The 14,923-nt window shown below is 41.8% G+C and overlaps 4 protein-coding genes across 4 annotated transcripts; 1 reads left to right on the forward strand and 3 right to left on the reverse strand.

Annotated features, from left to right (window-relative positions):
- Positions 1-1,313: 1,313 nt before the first annotated feature.
- P153DRAFT_366656 (GroES-like protein) lies at positions 1,314-2,655 on the reverse strand. The gene has a single exon (XM_033668099.1). The coding sequence runs from the start codon at positions 2,433-2,435 to the stop codon at positions 1,419-1,421; it is 1,017 nt and encodes a 338-aa protein (XP_033523622.1). The 5' UTR covers positions 2,436-2,655; the 3' UTR covers positions 1,314-1,418.
- A 253-nt stretch (positions 2,656-2,908) lies between these two features.
- P153DRAFT_15868 (uncharacterized protein) lies at positions 2,909-3,369 on the forward strand. The gene has a single exon (XM_033662252.1). It carries the CDS (start codon positions 3,044-3,046, stop codon positions 3,281-3,283), a length of 240 nt encoding a protein of 79 aa, XP_033523623.1. The 5' UTR covers positions 2,909-3,043; the 3' UTR covers positions 3,284-3,369.
- Positions 3,370-3,456: 87 nt separating this feature from the next.
- P153DRAFT_291040 (molybdenum cofactor sulfurase) lies at positions 3,457-5,099 on the reverse strand (the record flags this gene model as incomplete). The annotated part of the gene is made up of 2 exons (XM_033663748.1): positions 3,457-5,018; positions 5,069-5,099. The coding sequence occupies 2 exons, from the start codon at positions 5,097-5,099 to the stop codon at positions 3,457-3,459; spliced, it is 1,593 nt and encodes a 530-aa protein (XP_033523624.1).
- Positions 5,100-8,019: 2,920 nt separating this feature from the next.
- Positions 8,020-10,842, reverse strand: P153DRAFT_339874 (uncharacterized protein). The gene is made up of 2 exons (XM_033665845.1): positions 9,933-10,842; positions 8,020-9,872 (listed from the first exon to the last, which is right to left on the reverse strand). Exons 1-2 carry the CDS (start codon positions 10,505-10,507, stop codon positions 8,090-8,092), a joined length of 2,358 nt encoding a protein of 785 aa, XP_033523625.1. The 5' UTR covers positions 10,508-10,842; the 3' UTR covers positions 8,020-8,089.
- Positions 10,843-14,923: the final 4,081 nt, after the last annotated feature.

The raw sequence follows: 14,923 nt of genomic DNA on the forward strand, positions 1-14,923 counted from the left end.
TATATCAAAACCACATCGAATAGCAGTAAAGGTTCTTCGCCATATTTGGTATGGCCGTTACTTGGCGCTGCAGCTCCCCAGCTGCCAAGCACATAGAGTGTGGGGTAGAGGGTATGGATGGTGGAGAATCCCCGCCGAGCATGCAGGATAAACCGGCATTCGCGTGGGTTTGTGTCGCGCGGAACGTGTCGAGCATAGGTTTCGGATGCTTGTTGCGTGGGTTGATGGCTGAGTCTCGAACATCGAGTCGACTTCTAGGCGATGTTACGGATGTTTAGAATTTGAACATAGACGCCGTAAGCGCAGTATATGTCCATTGACCAAGATCATGCTTATTTCACTAAAAGGCCTGTTTACGTTTCTATCAAGGTTCTACTCACATATTGATACATAATATCATTTAGCACTCAAGGTTCGCTTTCTGGTCACCCTTTTGTGTTCTGCCTCGATACCCAATGTTCTGCGAACACTTCACATGCATAACAGAATTCCCCAACCAAATCAGAATCTTGTTGAACGTCATATGCTTCGAGGTCAATATGTGTTAAGTCGCTATATGACTATCGCAAAATGCGATCAAGGCTTTGCCAATTAGTTTCGAGCCTGAACCCCAATAGTGCTGTTCAACGACGCTGTCGATGGCGACGAACGTGACAACCATCAGAAAGAGAGACGACCACAACATAATTTTGCTACTATTGTGTGAGACAGACGACAAGTATATGCTCCTGATGAATGACAAGTGGTACATCTCATTCAGATATTGTTGCCGTGTCAAGTAACACCAGAATGAAGAAACTTTTTCGCATTCTTGAAACGTCACTGCGTAGACGAAAATCACCTAGCCGCCGCGAACCTGCAGTTCGGCATGAAGAGACAGTCCTGCTTGGATCGAAGGCTCTTCTATTCTTCATTTGCAGACCAAGAGAGCGTGCAATTTCCAGCGTCTGTGTTAGTAATAGACAGTAACTCTCGGGGACAATGGTTGTTATGAAACCTATACGCAAAAGCCTAAAGCTTCTCATTGTAAGGATGTGCTGAATGGCACTCTCCTGTCGACAGAACATTTGATTTAGTGAGATTAAATTGACTACAAGCAATAAGACCAATTCTATCGAAGAGAATATCGACTACACGCAAAGGTATGTGAGGCGTGATTTCTTTATATCCAATTCGAGGATTGCTTGTCATGAACTTGAATCATTTCGTGGACACAGGTGTGAATGGAAACGTCTTCTGGTTATACCATGAAACCCACATCCAATGGTCTAGACAAATTACATACGTGGATTTAACACAAGTAGAAAGAATGTGGCAGGTTGAATAATGTAATTTATTGTACACCCTATGAATGCCGTTCTGTAAGATGAAGAAATACACTGACTGATTAACCACCATGTAGTGACAACAAGTAGTGCTTAATGATCATCATCAGCAACCCTGATGACCACTGCGCCAACACCAGTTCCCTTATTCCAAGTACGATGCGCCTCTGGCACTTCATCCAGTGCCCACACCTTCCTGATTGGTACAGTCACCTCACCCGTTTTCAACATATCCAAGCAGGCTCTCACTTCTGGCTCAAACGTGACTTGATCCCGACTGATATAAAAAAAGTTTGTCTTGTTGGGGCAAAACGGGTTCATGTTATTCGCCAGTAATTTCGCAATGTATAGTACTGGATTGCGCGTCTTACGCCCGTTCAACGAATCGAAATTGCCGCCATAGCCGACGAGTCGTCCACCCTCTGGTGCCAGGATGTTCCAACTCTCATCCCACGACTCGAAACTTAATGGATCGAAGACAAAATGTGCACCGCCGATGGTGTTTACTGCCATCATCCAGTTTTTGTTGGTGTACACAAAGGGTGTTGCGCCTGCTTTGCGGACTGCAGCGTGATTGTGCTCAGATGCTGTTCCAAAAACTTCCGCTCCTTGTAGCTTGCAAAAGGTCAGAAGAGCATATCCGACTGAACCACTGAGGCCATGAATAAAGACACGCTGACCCTTTGATATTTTGGCGGTTCGAAATGCCATGCCGTATGCGGTAGACCAGTCAAGGACCATGGCAACGGCTTGTTGGACATCTAGCCCCTCTGGTACGGGAATGAGGTACTTCTCGGGCTGGTTACATAGCTCAGCCTGAGCATCATAGACTGTGAGACAAGCGACGAGACTACCGGCCTGATATTTTGAGCAATTGGCTCCGTTCTGATGCACTCGGCCGATGAGTGAATAGCCAGGAGTCAAAGGCGCTTTTTTCTGCATTGGGTAGACTCCTACTCGCATCGCAATATCTGCGCCACCCATCCCAGCATATAAAACCTTGATCTGAACTTCGTTGGGTGCTGGCGGTGAGATCTTGGCAGTAACCATGGAGACCTGTGACGCGTCGCCGAAGCTAGAGATCACAATCTTGCGGTTGGTCGTCGTCATACTGAGCGTTGAGCGATTGCTCCAAAAGACTTCTCAGGTAGGGAGATTGAATGTATTTTGTTGACTGCGAGTGAAATATGGCGGTCGATGTGAATGAGGACGTTTCTTGTTCGCCATGATAGCAGTTTATAGGCGTAGAATACACGGAGCATGGAAAGATGGGAGTATCGTTGCACCCCGTCTTATGTGATGCGGAGTGATCGCTACCTTCCAACCTTCCATCTTGCAGTTTGCGGAGAGACGATATCACCCGCTCGGAGGGTTGTTCATCCGTCAGGCGGACGTTACTACAAACGCAGCTAGCGCATCGCTAATCTTGAACTCGTCTATTGCACCGTCCTGCCTGAGATTTTGGGCCGGCTATCAACCAATTATGCTGCGTCGGCGAGTCGGCGCTTACTCCCTTTGCGCGAACTTAAATCTCCCAACTCACATTTGTTAGACATTAGTGTTCTCAGTTTGCTACGTTTCAACGCAATTCTATTGGCTCGTTCTCCAGGACCTGGATGAAGGGATAAAATGTGGGGCTGAGGGGCTTTATGTCACCATTTAACATCACCTATTACTGATAGCAGCCTTGCTCCGCTCTGTTGATCGCAGTAGTCTCGATGTGTCGTCTGCTTGTTGCTTTTTCAAAATGCGTCTCCACTTGTTGGGCAAACCCTTTCTTTTCTTTTCGGATGGCCTCCCGCCGTACCCCATTTCTGCAGACCCTGCCTTTTCCAGCGATCCATGCATCATCACGAGGATGTGCCGTTCCTTCCAGCATTCCGGGTCGATCGTGGCTTGAATCTAGACGGGAGATCTTCACGATGCCGGGATGTCAAAGGAATTTGCCGAACCCATGAAGAGGTCAATGCTGAAGAAAGTGTGTCGCTCTTTGACCGCCACGAGGCATATGTTCACGCACGAGATGAGGATGAGATATATGGATATTTCGTATATACAATAGAGGTGGAGACCGTTTCTCTGGTCGCCGAACATACTTCGCCGAGAAAGCACATATACACCTCATTAGACTTTACACGAGGCTTTCGAATCGCGTCTTCCAAACGAACAATTTCTTCCTCGAGCTAGCCTTTTGTAGTGTTACACAGGAGGAAGAGTTGTCTTTCTCTTGGTAAGTCCTAGTAGTGTGTGCGCGAATGATACCTACAACCCCCCTTTTCTTGGTCTCGGATTCACAACCCAGACCTTGGTGTTTCTCTTCTTTGGATGTGCTTGAGGGTAGATCGGCCGACAACGGCTTGGAGGCCCACCTGCAGTGGCGATCGATCAAATGGTCTTCGATGAATCTCGCAAGTAACTCGACATCTTGCCTGGTACTCATGGCCCCGAGCGTTACTCTGATCATGCCAAAAAGTACTCCTCCTCGCACGTCTTGTTGCTGGTTACACCGAAATCCCGCATTGAATGCTCTCTGAATTTCTGTTGTACTTATCTCGAGTGCGCATGCCATCCCAGCAGGGTTGCATAGGCCGCCTGTTCGCACATGTATGTTCTTTGCCCTTAGCATTGCGCCAACTTGCCAGCCGCTCATCCACGACCCATCGCTTTTCCTGATATTGAAAGCAACAGTCGCTCCTTGTGTTGTCGCATCATCATAGCTCGATTCAGGTGCTTTATACATGTGACAAACCGATGAACCATTGGCATGTTTAAGCTGCGTCATTCTTTCGTACAATAGCTTGGCTAGCCATCCAGTATGATCAGAGACGCTTCGAAGCCCGCCAAAGAGCTCCTGATGGGTGTCAATGGCACAACTCAAAGCGAGTATGCTACGAATAGCAATTGTACCATCTTCCCATCGAGCGTGGATGCTGGACTGTTTTCGCGCGACCCACTGACCATCAATACAGGTTATCATCTCAGTGGTCCCGCCACCGAAGTATTTCCTATGGTCTAGAGCATGAGCAGAAGCTTTGCGGACGATTAGGGCGCCGAGGTCTGGAAAGCCGAAGATTTTGTAGAATGACAAGGCGACAAAATCTGGGGCGGAAAGGTGATTGCTCAGGTTGAGTGGACTTGTTGATACCAGCGCTGCGACATCAAGTAGTGTGTACGTGGCTGGATGGCGTGTGGAGGATCGGATTTGGGTAGGCCAGTATAGCGGTAATCGTTGGCCGTTCATATTCGACTGAGCAGGGTATGCAAACAGAACTGGTCTCGCACTTGCGTCTCCTTCTGTGACCTCAGGTCCTTCGTCTAACCATCGTCTTGTTTCTTCATCTGAGGTAAGACAATGACTTCGGCTTGCGACTTCTCGAACTCCAACAAGACTGGTGTGGCAGTTTCGGTGATAGTAGTAGTCGAAGCCGCTGTCGTTTCCCGAGAACCCTTCCATGACCAATTTTATAGCTCCTGTAGCATTCGCTGTGAACACGACATCGAAGTGATCTGGGTCAGCGTTGAAGAGCTTCAGTACCTTCAGCCGGGTTTTCTCAACGATAACAGCAGATACGCTGGGGTTTGCTGCATCGGAGTGTGGGTTTGCTAGAAGGTTCGACTGCATTTCCCGGCAGAACGACTGCAACAGAGATTTACTAGCCAATGTGGTACCACCGTGGTCCAGATAGGTAGTGTCTGATCGGTGTCAGCCTGAACCCGTATCAAGCATGCTGCAGCTGGCTTACCTCTCAGCATAGGGAACTCATGATCCCTCATCTTTTGAATGCGCTCATTATAAGCAGTCCTTGTTTGCTCCGGGGTCTGACGTTGGACTCTGTCCACGGCAGTCAGCCATTGTCGAATGAGGTGCATTGTGCCAGTGCGAAGTAAAGGTTGGACAAATCCAAGTCGTCGCAATCACAATCACAGACTCGATAAGAAGGAGCGTGTTCTTGTCGATAAGCGAGGATAGATACTGTACCACGATTAACTTATATGTCCCTTTTCTGTCTCATTGCCTAGTAACAGTATTACTTTTGTTCATAGGAAATGGTCGGCATCAAATTTCCCTAGAGGTGTTTGTACTTCTTTGTGGGTCTTGACTTGATCTATTGGGCCCAGTCAGTCACGCTTGTTGCTTCCGGCCCCAATAGGAAGGACTGCCTCTGCGCGCAGCAGTTGCACGTCCGATCGTGATTGCTCTACCGACTCTTTTGGTAAACATGGCAGGGGCAGACGAGGTCCTCACGTACTATCTTTGCGGGGCCAATCACCTGGGTCTTGCTGTTTCCCACCAAGAGTCAATCGCATACCCCTCTCAACACCCGTCTCAATACTAACAACTACGAAACGCTGCAATTGGCTCGGCGCGCATCAGTAAGCGTCAGGACAGGCAGAAAATTCAGGCCATTGACCCTATTGCATCAGACTATGTAAAGGCGCCTTGGAAGAGCGAGTAAAGCCGTGAATGGCTGTCGAATATGGTGGAAAGAAGCCTATAATGCCGAATTGATGATGGTCGTAAGCTCGGGAGTCGTGGCACATACCCACTTTTCTACGCTTTGCCCAGCAATCCCACGTTAGGCCCATGCTTACATCTCGGTCAACGAATGCAACTCTTCCCGCCCTATCATCAGGCGTCAGCATTGCCACAGTAAGCTCTAATGAAGGCAATTGCCTTGCGCCTTAATTGATCGATTGTCAAGTGCTTGTTGTTACCAGACATAGACGTATGAACAAAAGGTAAGTTACTGTGTCATCTCCTGGTCGAGTTTAAAGTTCTAATTCGGTCCATAAATATCCTAGACCTCTTACGACGTGTCGACTGATCGCACCCAGCTACGAACTTGACTGCGGGGCGATGAGCTAAGAGACGCAAGATCTTGTAAAGTGAAGTCATGGTTCGTTCAGTAGAAAGCTCGGATTCATAATATGTGGTCTCTCAAAAGAACGAGGAGTTCCTTTCTCCGGCGATACCAGTATCCGAATTGACGGACTCCGGAAAAAGCAACAGCTGATGAACGAACAAGCACACCTGGGATTTGAAGCTGTCATGCGTCTATAGATGTCTGCGCTACCCACAGCCCTGCTGTCACATTGGTCTGGCTGACAATGTCGCGTTGCGGTCAGCCGCTATGGACCTTGATCAAGATTGTTGTCATGCATTGATTCCCAAAGTAGGAAGAGGTCGAAGCTTGCGTCGCGCATTCCGGGCACCAACGAGGAAGTAGCGTGGCGGAGTGGGTCCACACATCCATGTGCGGATCTCACATGCGCTTCAGGTTAATATCGCCGCCTTAGCTGATTAGTTCGCGTTTATTTGTCAACGTGGCACACATCATGTTCCAGGAAATTTTGAAAGCTTAAAGCGTTGTTGCCTAGATGCGAGTTGTCAATGTTTTCCATGCAATAAGTCATTAAGTTGTTCTTCAGACATGGTTTCTTGCTGGCATGAACGATCGCCAAAACATGGCAATGAGATAAATACGTGATACTGTAGTCGCTGATGGTTGATTTAAACCGACAGGACGGTCTGTGGCGCCATGTTGCGAGTACGATTCGTCAATCAAGCTGTTCCCCCATGTAGCAGCTGCAAAGTCCTAACACGTCACACTGAGCTGTATGATCGCCGGTAGGGTCTAGCCTTGAGAATGACGGCCCGTTCCCCGTGGACCTTTTTCGATATCGTTTACACATCTGAATGCCGTGTCCACTTGCTAATTCCGCCTCAAGCTAGCAAGGGACATTGAGGCTCTAGACTATGCACACCTTATCGACTAGCTACCGCGAGGCTTGACTGTGGAGAGATGTAGTACCCTCGAGGGATCTTACCGAACACTTGCTAGCTCGCGGCGGAACTGTCAATCACATTGACTTGCTAGCTCGCGGCGGAACTGTCAATCACATTGACTTGCGCCGCTACAGCAAACCCACGCAACCACGAACCGGGCGAATGATTCTCATGCTCACTGAATGCTATCTATTTACCTTACACATGAACTATTCGGACTTGCGTTCTGTTATCCCACCACTAAGCTTAACCAGGTGCCTTCTACCGTAACAGAGTCTTTATTCATTCAGCTTCTGCCACTAATGGTTCGGATTAACACCTTGAATTGCTTCAGAAACTGTCATCTTGGATTTCTTGGTCCTCTCACACCGCACTTCGGAGTCTACGTATTACAGGTCACCAAGGTTTCATGATATGAACTAGTCAAACTCTTAGCTCCCATGAGTTTACATAAGAGGTAACACGTTGAAGCGATGGAAACTTGAATTCAAGAGTTGCCTGAAAGACGTGTGGGTATTCATCACGTGAGAAAGTAAAAGAGTTACCGGTCGGTTGTATGCCGTTATTTGATCGCTCACTGTGTCTGCCGGAGATATGATCCTGCTGTTTATAAATGTTGGGTGTCATCTTACATGCTGCTTCGGAGTCATGTGAAAATTTGACGTCACTTTGATTTGTGCAATTCAGTGATGCGCTCGACTAAAACTGTACAAACCCAGAAATAAAGAACGAGTGGATTCGTAGCACGAGAATCCAAGTGACGAACAAAACGCCATATTCGCCAATGTCCTCGACATAGACGCAAACAGGCTAGTTTAAGCAGGCATTTGATACAATTATGTGTGCGGATGGTAAGTCAAGATCCTGGCAAGTTTGAATATGTAAGTGAGGCAAATACAGGTGATTAGCGGTATCGATGACATGCATTACATGATTCGTCTCGTCTAAGTGTCACATCCAATCGACACATCTGAGCTCAGACAATCCAACCCTTCTGCTGCAGGCCCTTCTTACTCCACTGATGACTGCCGGTGGAGTTGCCCACCCTGTGCTTCTCCTCAAAGAGAAACTTGGAGAGTTGTCTATACAAGAATTTGCCATCATTGTTGTAAACAATGCTGTGATCGCTGTCGGTGAAGAACGTGTTTTGCATCTTCTCGGGAGTGACTCGGGCGCCCATCAAGAGATCGACAAGTGCAGCCGAGTTTTGGAAGTGAACATTATCATCACCAGTACCGTGTTGAATCACGACCCCACCCGCAATTTGCTTGAAACCTGTGGCGTCGTGAACGCGGGACTTGTTGTATCCTTCCACGTTCTCATCAGCCAGTTTCATGTAGCGTTCGGTGTAGATGGAGTCGTAGAAGCGCCAATCGCTGACCGGGGCAGTGATCATAGCGAAGGAAATGGCAGGGTCGTTTACTTCAACGACCTTGGAGCTGAGGTAACCGCCGTAGGACCACCCAAAAATACCCATATGGTCACTGTCAACCCACTCGTTCTTTGCTAGCTCCTTGGCAGCCCAGATCTGATCGAGAGCCTCAAGTTCACCCAAATTCCTAGTCACGAGCGAACGAAATTCACGACCCTTACGGGCGGTACCTCGGTTATCGACCGTAAACGTTATGTATTCGAGCTCGGGATCGGAAGTTATGTAGGCATGCCAGTTGAGCGCGTTGAAGGCCTTAGTGACTTGCTTGGCATTTGGTCCTCCATACGGGTTCAAAAGTAGAGGATACTTCTTCGTAGGGTCGAAATTGGGTGGTAGGCGAAGCATGGCATCGAGAGTGTAACCAGAGGGGTGCTCCATGTCCATGTAGGTGATATTCGGAAGATTGTATTCTTGAAGCGTGTTCCATAGGGCCTTGTTGTCAACAATCGTACGGACAGGCTCCGTAGAATTGAACGTATAGAGCTCTTGATATGGCACATCAGGGCCTCCATAGCGGAGGACGTAGTAGGATCCACCGGAAGAGAAAGATGCTGTCCAGAAAGCAGACACGGTATCATCGACAAGGGCTTTCTTCTCCTTCGTTTTGAAGCTTATTGAGTAGACATGCGACTCGGTGCTGTGATGCTCGGTTGAAGTGTAGTATACGAGCCCTCGAGTGACGTCTACCTTGGGCACAGTAAGGACTTCCCATTCGCCGGATGTCAGGGGTATCTTGTCGCCGCCAGCCACAGGTGCTAAGTACAAGTGATTCCAGCCGTCCTCATCGGACTGGTCGAGGTAGTACTCGGTGCTCGAATTATTGGAACCTGCAAGAGAAGTGTCGATTGCACCGAGATACATGATGCTCAGCAGATTTTCTAGCCATCCGTCGCTGCCGTCGCGCTCGCGAACCACCGAGGACGAGCCTGAGTCGACGTCCACAACAACTATTTTCTCTTGATCTTGAACACGGTTGTAAGCGCGGAAAGCGACCCGGCTGTGGCCTTCAGTGAGCCAGACTACCTCGCCAATCACGAGGTTGTCTTCTTGGAACGCGTCGATTGGGATACTTTTGTAATCTCCAGATGCGACGTCCAGTAGATTGAAGCCGACAGTAGGGTTCTTGGTGCCAACTTTGGGGTAACGGAGCTCGAGCTCGCAAGTGTATACATCCGCAATGTCTTCACCACACATGTAGTATGGGATCGTGAAGGTGCCAACCCCGGTCTCGTTAAAGCTGAGAAACGCGATTTGAGTACCGTCAGGCGAATACCATAGAGTGTAGCGGTCACCAAAAACCTCTTCTTCGTAGACCCAATCAGGAACACTGCAAGAGACGTGTTAGTCCTGTGAAAGCGAATCAGGGTCATCTTTTTACTGAACTTACGCGTTGAACCAGTCGGGACCTCCATTCTCAGTAATCTGCTTGATGCTGCCGTTGTTCCATAGGTGAAGATCGTTGCCCTTCACGAACGCGATCTGGGAAGATGTGATCGGACTCCATTCTGCATACTGGATCGTGCCGTTGGACTCAGGGTCCAGAGACGTAACCTCTCCAGTCGCGACATCTTGTATTAGGTAGTCGGCATAGTAGCTGTGTCGATACAGTTTAGTATAATTAACGGCCCAGAGAACGTGGCTCGCATCGGGTGATATCTGGAAATCCCAGTAGTCGGCTGGGATCTTATCAGCCGACAAGAACGTAGAGCTTTCACCACTCGCGATATTTTCAAAGAGCAAGGAACCGTCAGCGCCAGCGAAGATGTAATCGCCATCCTCGCCAGTTCCAACCCAGCTAAAAGACCGAGTTTGTGCTGAAAATTGACCTGGGCTATCGGTGGTGAGGTTGTAGTTCAGCCGTTTGGTGCTGTTCGAGCTCCCCAGAGGTTGATGCGGAAGTCGAGGAGGCTCAATTGCGTGTATCAGCGGTAGAGTAGCCGCGAGTACTGCAAAGAAACGCATGACAATAGACAGCAAAGCAAGTCAGGCTGCTGACACGAGCGTGAGGATGGAGATGCAGCACGTCTTGGGCGCAAATCGAATCGGCCCGCAGGACAGTGGTACGAGGACAGCAGTCGAAAGCCCAAGAGCCCCTGCCACAGAGGAGATAGTCATGGGGTGATTTATGTACTGCCCATAAAGTTTGTGGTACATATCGCGCAAGCATTTACCCGTAATCGAGCTGCCACATCGAGTAGGTGTCAAGCACGCCAAGGAATACCAAGCGCTCAGTAACCCAGCAAAACAAGGCCGTTGATAATGCCCAGGCGACTGAACATGAGAGAGGAAGGTGGAAACCTCGAATCAAGGGACCGTCCGTACGATAGCCTTGATAGTCGCATGCGATGGGATCAGGAGTGACGCGAGGGCGCCTGCAGGTACAGACCCCGCACGTTTATAGCTCCGCTTATCGATGCGCTGTGCTTACTGTGTATCTGCATTGTCTGATGTCCATTCCTTAATCAGATTCTTAAACATAGAGGCTCGAAAGAGGGCAAACTCAGAAATCTACCAATCTATCACGCGATAACACGTCGAAAGGCGTGATAACGTTCAAACCTAGGAGCATCAAGTTAGGGCAAGGTTAATGGCTTTGTGAAGTACGAGGGCATAAAAACTCGCCGTAATGATAAGTTAATATAAATAACCAAGAATATTAAGACAGTGTTTATAGTCTAGTACGGGAAGAAGACTATTTATAATCTTGCTTAGGATACAACAACAACGAATTAATATATAGAAAGGTGTCGCTAAAAGTAACTATTAAAGAAAAAGTATAACTAATTAAGGACCTAAAATAAACTAAAAATAAGGACTAAGTACAAGTGCCTATCTAAAAGACGCAATTAGTTAAAAGTTCTCTTATATATAGATAATACTAAAGTTAAAAAGACTAAATAAAATTATATTAAAAAACACCCTTTACAGAAGAATAATAGATTATTACTTAGTAATTTTAGTATTATAAGTTTAAGCTTAGAGTTTAGTTATTACTTTTTATTAGCTACTAATAAAATCTTAGTTTAGTTAAAAAGCACCTTTACTACTTAGTAGCTTAAATAAGACTTATTAAGGTAAAAGATAGTAATTTATAATATAGTAGACTTATATATTACTCTATTTATTTTAAATATATAATAAATTTACTAGATATTATTAAGCTATTAATCTCTTCTATTATTAACTATTAAATATAAATTTCTGTATTAGATACTGTAACTACTAAATTTTTATTTTCTACTATTTATACTTTTAAGTCTAACTTACTAACTTTAGAATTTAGAAATAAGTAATTATATTCTTAGTTTTATATATATATTATTAAATTTCTATATTAACCTCTTTTGTATTATTAGTATCGAAAATCTTTACAATAGCTTTCTTATAATAGGTTTAATCTTATTTAATACAAGTTTTAGAAACTATAATATAGTAACTAAATTATTTAGAGTTATAGTATATTTATACTTATTATATAAGCAGATAGATATAATATAGTAAAATTATAGTATAGTAACTTAGTAGAGAAGTTAATACTTTACCCTTTTATATATAGTAGATATGTTACGGGTATTTCTATCTAAGCTCCTGTCGGCCTACCTTTAGTAGACCTCTAGGCTAAGAGCGCAAGGCCCTTAAAGCTCTAGTATATAGTACTTACAAATCCTAAGGGCTTATACCCTAAGGATTTGTTAAATCTCTTAATAAACACCTATTTGTCCTATATCTTAATTACCTGTTTACAGTGCCCTTACAAGATATTAATAAGAGTATATAATAATATTATTAAAAAATAGATTTATAAGCTATAGTTTAGTAATATTTTACTTAATAAACAAGGATAGATACGTATTTAAAAGCCTAAGTAGCTATTAGTTAAAGTTTAGTTTAGTTTTAAATTCTAGTTTAAATTATAAACTATAGCTAGGTTATATAAACTCTTTACTTAACTAAAGATATTAAATTTATAATAACTAACTTAAAGGATAGTTTTAGTAATAATAGTGTATATAAGTAAGCTAGTATATTAAGATTCTTAATATATTAAAGCCTTTTAACCTTTTTCTTCTTTTATCTTTAAACTTATTTTACTATAACTTAAATTAAATACCTATAAAATAATACTATTACTAAAGCCTAAATATTTAAGTATTATATTTTATAGTACTATAATTAGGTAAAGATTACTATAGATAATTCTTAATACTATTATAGTATTCTATATATCTATAGTAAGATTTCTAAGAACCTAACTAGATACTAAAAAAAGATAAAAGGTATTACTTAGTCTAATAGTAATAGATTTTATATAAAAGATCTAGTTATTTAGTAGTACTTTAAAGTTAATAAAAAATATAAAGTAAAGTTTTTTAAAAATAAGGTTTAGCTTCTACTTATATAAGTTTATATAGCTAGTAGGGCTTTTTTTAATACTTAGCTTTTTAAACTTAATAAGCTTACTACTAAGTAGTATAATAATACTACTTTAACCTTAGATAATTGCTACCTTAAGTAAGCTGTTATAAATTTTAAGTATTATAATTAAAAAATAAGATAAGTAGTAGTAATTAAGTAGGTATAAAACCTATATATACTATTAGCAGTATAAGGAGTAATAGTTAGGGTAATAGTAATAGTAATAGTAATAGTAATAATAGTAATAGTAATAGCAATAGTTATAGAAAGCAGAGAGTTATAGCTAGGTAAAACTTTAAAATAAGAACTAATAAGTAATAAAAGCGCGTATACAAAAATATAATAGTAGTATAAGACATTAATCCCTATCCTCTATAGATAGTAACCTTATAGTAACAAAAAAAAATTACTTAATTAAATAAGTTTAATAGAATATATAAGTTAATATTAATTTATTTTATTAGGTAATATAATAGAGAAGAATAAACTACTAGGATAAAGTAACTATATTAGGCTAATAAGCCTAAATAAGTTTATAGAACTCTTTTTATAAAACTACTTAGTTCTAGAAGGATTTAAAGGCCTTAAAGATTTACTAGAGAAAAAAAAAGCTTATATCTTTAAGTACTTTATTAATATATAATCTAACTAAAGTCTTAACTTTAAATACCTAAGTAGTATAGCTTTTACTATTTTATTAAAACCCTATTCTTTCGATAAATAGGTTATCTTGGATTAGTTATTAAATTCTTTTAGTCTTTTTGTCTATAATCTTGTATTTTAAAGTTACTACCCTTTTGTATAATATATTCTATCTACGTAAATAAGAAAGACTTTTACTACTTTCTAAAGTATAAAATCTTAAACTAAATAGATTACGCAGCTCTATAGAAGAACTTTCTACTTTATTAATAGCTTATCTAGTTTAAGCAGTAATCCTATCTAAAAAAGTAGTAATCTATTTTTAAGGTAAATTAAATGTTTTAATTATAATCTGTAGTTTTCCTATCTTTTAATAATCTTTAAGGTTTATTTATTAAGTTTCTAGAGCTTTACTTTTAATCTTTAGTTAAGCTTTAGTTATTATAATTTATAGTTCTTTTCTTATAAATAAGTATTATTATAATAGTATTTATTACTCTCTCTTTTCTTATAAATTAACATAGTCTAGAAAGTTTTACCAAGAGATATTTAAGGTTCTATATAAGTATAATAAACTTTTTACTAAGATATATTCCTATTTCCGGTATTATAAATTAAGTGTTATAGCGTATTTTAGATTACGTTTAAATTAGATAAGTAAACTATAGACAAAGTAAAGTACTTAAAAATCTAGTATATAGAACTAAAGATTTAAGGCTAACTACTACTAAGAATAATTAAGTTAGTAAATTAGAGTTTATACCTCTTATTAGAGCGCTATAAGTAATTTCTAAGATATAACCTTAATTTATTAATAAATAAAATACTTTGTTATAACACTTTGTAAGCTAAGATCTTTAGATTTAATATAATAAACTAGTAAAAAGTAACTTATCCTAGAAGTAAATATTTATCTTCCTAAGTTTTAATTTTTTTTAGTAAAAGTATAGAGTAAAAGTTAGAAAAAGATTAGTAATTAGATATTAAGAGATAACTCCTAGGTTATAGTAAGATAGATAGGTTATAATTAGTCTAGATTAGAACCTAATAGAAGTTAAGGTTTTAGTTATAACCTAAAGTTATTTTTAAAAGCTCTTTATTAAATTTATTAACTTATATTTCTTACTAAATAAGCTTTAAATAAATAAAAGCTATAATAATTTTTTAGCTAAGCTAGAATATAATAGTTCTTACTACTATAAAATATAGAATTCTTATTCTAGAATCTAGGTTTCTAGTAATTCTTTTCTTATAGTACTATCTTAGAGTTAAAGCCTATTTATAGTTATTAACTAACTAAATAGACAACATACAGTAAGA

The sequence above is a fragment of the Dothidotthia symphoricarpi genome (assembly GCF_010015815.1).
Source record: "Dothidotthia symphoricarpi CBS 119687 unplaced genomic scaffold P153scaffold_10, whole genome shotgun sequence".
Taxonomy (NCBI): Eukaryota; Fungi; Ascomycota; class Dothideomycetes; order Pleosporales; family Dothidotthiaceae; genus Dothidotthia; species Dothidotthia symphoricarpi.

Bases quoted from the DNA above. Each gene is read 5' to 3' on its own strand.
- P153DRAFT_366656 (XM_033668099.1), bottom strand. From the start codon at position 2,435: ATGACGACGACCAACCGCAAGATTGTGATCTCTAGCTTCGGCGACGCG.
- P153DRAFT_15868 (XM_033662252.1), top strand. From the start codon at position 3,044: ATGTGTCGTCTGCTTGTTGCTTTTTCAAAATGCGTCTCCACTTGTTGG.
- P153DRAFT_339874 (XM_033665845.1), bottom strand. From the start codon at position 10,507: ATGCGTTTCTTTGCAGTACTCGCGGCTACTCTACCGCTGATACACGCA. The intron at 9,873-9,932 runs GTAAGTTCAGTA...CGTCTCTTGCAG, and splicing joins GGTCCCGACTGGTTCAACGC to TGTTCCTGATTGGGTCTACG.